The 4,142-nt window shown below is 64.6% G+C and overlaps 1 protein-coding gene across 2 annotated transcripts in view; it reads right to left on the bottom strand.

Annotated features, from left to right (window-relative positions):
• Positions 1-250: 250 nt before the first annotated feature.
• Positions 251-4,142, bottom strand: part of LOC144241894 (uncharacterized) — a 4,748-nt gene continuing 856 nt past the window's right edge. For both annotated transcript variants that reach the window (XM_077776567.1, XM_077776568.1), the window contains exons 2-7: positions 2,749-2,844; positions 2,349-2,433; positions 1,212-1,399; positions 828-926; positions 586-677; positions 251-355 (exon numbers count right to left, since the gene is read on the bottom strand). In XM_077776567.1, coding sequence (XP_077632693.1) covers positions 304-355; positions 586-677; positions 828-926; positions 1,212-1,346 — 378 coding nt within the window. In that variant the 5' untranslated portion in view covers positions 1,347-1,399; positions 2,349-2,433; positions 2,749-2,844 and the 3' untranslated portion in view covers positions 251-303. The remainder of the gene's footprint in view (positions 356-585; positions 678-827; positions 927-1,211; positions 1,400-2,348; positions 2,434-2,748; positions 2,845-4,142) is intronic.

A 4,142-nucleotide genomic window follows, 5' to 3' on the forward strand; every position in this document is an offset into this window, starting at 1 on the left:
GGGGGCACAGGTGAGCCAGGAGGCCCCTTGCTGACCCCTCGCTGTTTGGGTCCCACCCCGCTGGTGCCCACGGCTGCCGTTGGGGGAGGGCGGGGAGAGCAGCTGTACAGAGACCCCCCCCAGGCAGGGTGCCTGCGGAGGCCCTGGGCCCCCCCACCCCATGCTGGGCCCCGGCGGACGCGAGCGGAGAGGAGGGAGCCTACGGGGACATAAAACTGTTTTCCTGTGGAAGTGGAGCCTTTAAATGACATTTCACTTTTATGAACAGTTTTATTACAAGTAGATTTTCTACCACCGGTTCCGTCAGCCGGCCCCTTGAAGGCTCCATTCGGCTGCTGTGTGGCCCGAAGGGGGTCTGCACGTGGGGGGCCGGGGGGGCGGGAAGTTAGCCCCCCTGCCCGACTCCAGGGCCTCCCTGGCAACGTCTTCCAGGACGGGGGGAAGGGTCTGAACTGGCCTGGAGGCCGCAGCAGGGTGGCTGCCTGGGGCCGGGGGGGGGTCTCCTGCGGACCCGGTTTGGGGCAGGCTCCCTGATGTGAGTGTGGGGGGTGCATCAGAGGGCAGCAAGGGCTCTGAATGACTCACCTGTAGACGTGTCTGGAAGGTTCTGCGTGGCGCTGGAGAAGCATCCCCACTTCCGTTCGCCGTCCCAAGGGCCTGGGGCATGCGTGGGGCTCCTGGCGAGGCAGGGAGCGCTGGAGCATGACGATCTCTCCCGCGGAGGGCGGCCATCCTCACCGCGACCCCGAGCGGGCCACCGGCCTCCGCCTGCAGTGAGGCTCGGACTGCGGCCCTCCATACCCGTGTGGCCTCGGGACCAGCCTCACCCGGCAGTCGGCGACGGGCTGAGGACCCCAGGGCCTCGACACCCGCCGGAGCGCGGGGATCAGGGCCTGGATTCTGTCTGCAGGGCTGGGCGGTGTGTCCTGGAAGACCAGGGGCGGGGGGGGGGCTGGGAGAGATGGCTGGAGGGCTGGCAGTGGAGGGAGGGGGAGGCTGGGGTCTCCTTGGAGCCCTGGGACCCCGGGAAAGGACAGAGCTCAGGGGGCCCGTGGGGCTGTCCCTCTTCCCCACCCTTCCTGGTCAGTCTCTGGTCAGTGGCTGCTTCTGGGGACCCCGTTGACGTGCCGTGTGACCCTGAGGCAGGGGTGCGTGGAGGTTCCCGGAGCCCCGGACGGCGCAAGCAGGGATACGGGGGAGCTGGGACCCACCCGGGGCTCCCGTTCAGAAGCCCGGCGGTGCCCAGGGGTGGCGTGAGGGCAGACGCCTCCAGGGCCAGCGGGCCTCGGGCCGTGACGCCAGACACTTGCCCTGGGAAAATCACTAACGGGAGCCGGGTGATACATCCCCTCGTCCTTCTGAAGCTCAGCGCAGAGTCGCAGTGAAAGTCCCGGCCTCTCTGCTCAACAGAAAACTTTTCAGGACAAGGAGCCCCTACTGTCCGCGCTGTCCCCACGGCTTGTGTCCGTCAGGACGGGCTGACAACAGACCCTGAGCCCCAAGCACTTGGAACGCTGAGCCCTCGCCCTCCCACCGCCCGAGAGGGGCCCCCGGGGCTGGGGCTGGGGGGCTGGGGGGCTTCGTGTAGCACGTGCTCTCGTGTTCCCTGAGATGAGGCCACAGAGAGACTGACAACTGCACGTGGCTCCCAGAAGTGACACATCACCTCCGCCCCATGTGACCGGCAGAGCCGAGTCACCTTCCGTGTGCCCGGGCAGACGCGGGGTCCAGGTATGGGGGAGCGACACAGTTAGAAACGAGTCCACTCGAGTCCGCTTAAAACTTCTCCAGTAGCCTTATTATTTTTTTCTCTTATGTTTAATTTTGAGAGAGTGAGAGACAGAGTGTGAGCAGGGGAGGGGCAGAGAGAGAAGGAGACACGGAATCTGAAGCAGCTCCAGGCTCCAGGCCATCAGCACAGGGCCTGATGCGGGGATCAAACCCACAAACCGTGAGATCATGACCTGAGTCAAAGTCGGAAGCTTAACCGGCTGAGTCACCCAGGCGCCCCGTTTCTTTCTTTTGTTAGTAACGATTACTCTTGGAGGCACTGCTTAGGGATTAAATAAAACGACGGTTTCATGAAATGGGCTTTACGTCTCTCGTGTTACGAGACGCATGGAGAAAGCAGGTGTGCTCCGTCCTGGTCAGCCGTCCTCGACGCGGCTTTGGTCGGCTCACAGCCTCGCGGGCGCAAGACGACCACCCCGCCTCCCGCGTCACAGCTGTATTCCAGGCAGGCGCAAGGGCGGGACAGAGCCCGCAGGGGGTGAAAGAGGGAAGGGGGCCTGACAACCGAGGCCTCCCCTGTCCCCGCACTTCCTGGGGGGCCCGGCCACGCACGTTACCTCCGTGGAATCGGCAGATGGTGCCGCGGTGCCGTCTCCAGCTACCCGGGAGCCAAGAAACGTGACTGCCTTGAAGGGGAGAGGCCTGTGGGGGTAGCAGTGACTGTCCCGGGTGGGAAGGACATCCCGCACTATCTCCTTTGCTTTGAGAGTCAGCACACTCTTCCTCTTTCCTTTAATTCCCTCCTTTTAACACGAGAGAGCCCCCCACCCTGTGACAGTGGATGCCGGCTCCCCGCCCCTCTGTAATTAACACTGAGCCTGGGATGCTGGGGAGGCTGGCTGATTAGTTTTTTTATTAAAATAATGACGCCTTCCAGGCAATCAGGGAGAATTGCGTGAAACTCAGCACTTTTCCTGCTTATTTATGGCAACATCGAGCAGTGGACAGTCTCATTACCGTCTGTAAATACCCAGGGTCGTGTCCTTGATGGTGAAATATTGCCTTCCTGGACGGCGGGGCGTGGCTATGCGGCTCTTCGGGACTATAAACCCCCTGGAAGTAATTACCATGTGCTTTAAATAGGCTTTCGACAATCTCGTTTGGTGCTGCTGGAGCCATTTAGGAGCTCACAGACCCTGGGGGACGTGCGGGGTGTGGCTGGAGCAGACCAGAGACAGGGCGCCGGGTCCTCGGACGGGAGCAGGGCCCTGGGAAGCAGCAGCAGGTGGGGACCCCCACGGACTCTGGCAGAAGCCTGAGACCACACAGGGCCATCTGTGAGCTGGGCCCCTACCTGGTGGACCCCGTCCCCAGCTGGCCATGGAGGAGGCTCCAGGGGCAGCAGTGGATGCCTGAAGGGGACACAGGACACCTGCTTGGTGCGGGAGCAGTGTGGGTGCAGCCAGGTTGATGGCACGGTGGCTCGGACAACACCCCTCCACCGCGGGCAGTGTGGGCCACTTGGGCAAACAGTGTCCCACTATCAGGTGCCCGCAGTCCACACGGGCCGGCGCGACGACCTGCTAGGCTCCGGGGACACTCCTGGCCATCAGCGACCATCAGTGGGGTCTGCTTTGGCTTTGTCCCGCATGGAGCTGGGGCGCTCCACTGAGTCCCTTCCTCCACGCCCACCAAGACCCCCGAGCCTGCTGCCTCGCTCTTAGCATCTGGGCATGTCCTGGCAAGTCCCAGGCTGCCAGGCCCCTGGACGCACAGCCCGTGGGAGGTCACGCCTCCTCATGGGGCCCATCTCCCACCCTCCTGCCCAGGGAAGTCCCCACGCGGCCCGCGTCACCGTGGAACAATCCAGACTTCTGTGGGCCAGACTGGCACATGCCTGAGTCCAGCGCACGGGGACCCCCTGCCCTCACTGCCGGCACCCGGGGCAGCAGGCGCAGGGGTGCCTCGCGCACGAGGACCGGGGGCGGCTGCGCCCAAGTCCGCGCCTGCGCCCGACCAGCGGCGCTTGCGCAGTGAGTGCGCTCCGGGTGCAAAGACTCGGGGGGCGGTGCCTCTCTCCCCAGATTCCTCCCGGAACCGGAGGAAACTGCGGGGTTTGGCCATGCGGCCTGAGGGCTGTAAATGCGAGCCCCTCGCGCGACGCAGCACCCAGATGGCAGCCAGGAGCCCTGATCCGACTCCCCGAAGCCTTGTGTGACCGGCAGTCTCCGCGCGTCCCAGGCCTGCCCCTTGTGTGCCCCTCGGAGAGGACCCCTGGGGTTTCCCCAGACCCCACTCTTCTGGCTCCATTTGGCCAATCTGGCTCTGGCTCCGGAGTGGCAAGGTGCTGGGCTCGGGGACCCTGGCAAAGGCCCGGGTCCTTGCTGTGCGGTGCCGGAGGCGCGCGCCCT

Source organism: Crocuta crocuta, unplaced genomic scaffold, assembly GCF_008692635.1.
Source record: "Crocuta crocuta isolate KB4526 unplaced genomic scaffold, BGI_CrCroc_1.0 scaffold8, whole genome shotgun sequence".
NCBI classification, from domain to species: Eukaryota; Metazoa; Chordata; class Mammalia; order Carnivora; family Hyaenidae; genus Crocuta; species Crocuta crocuta.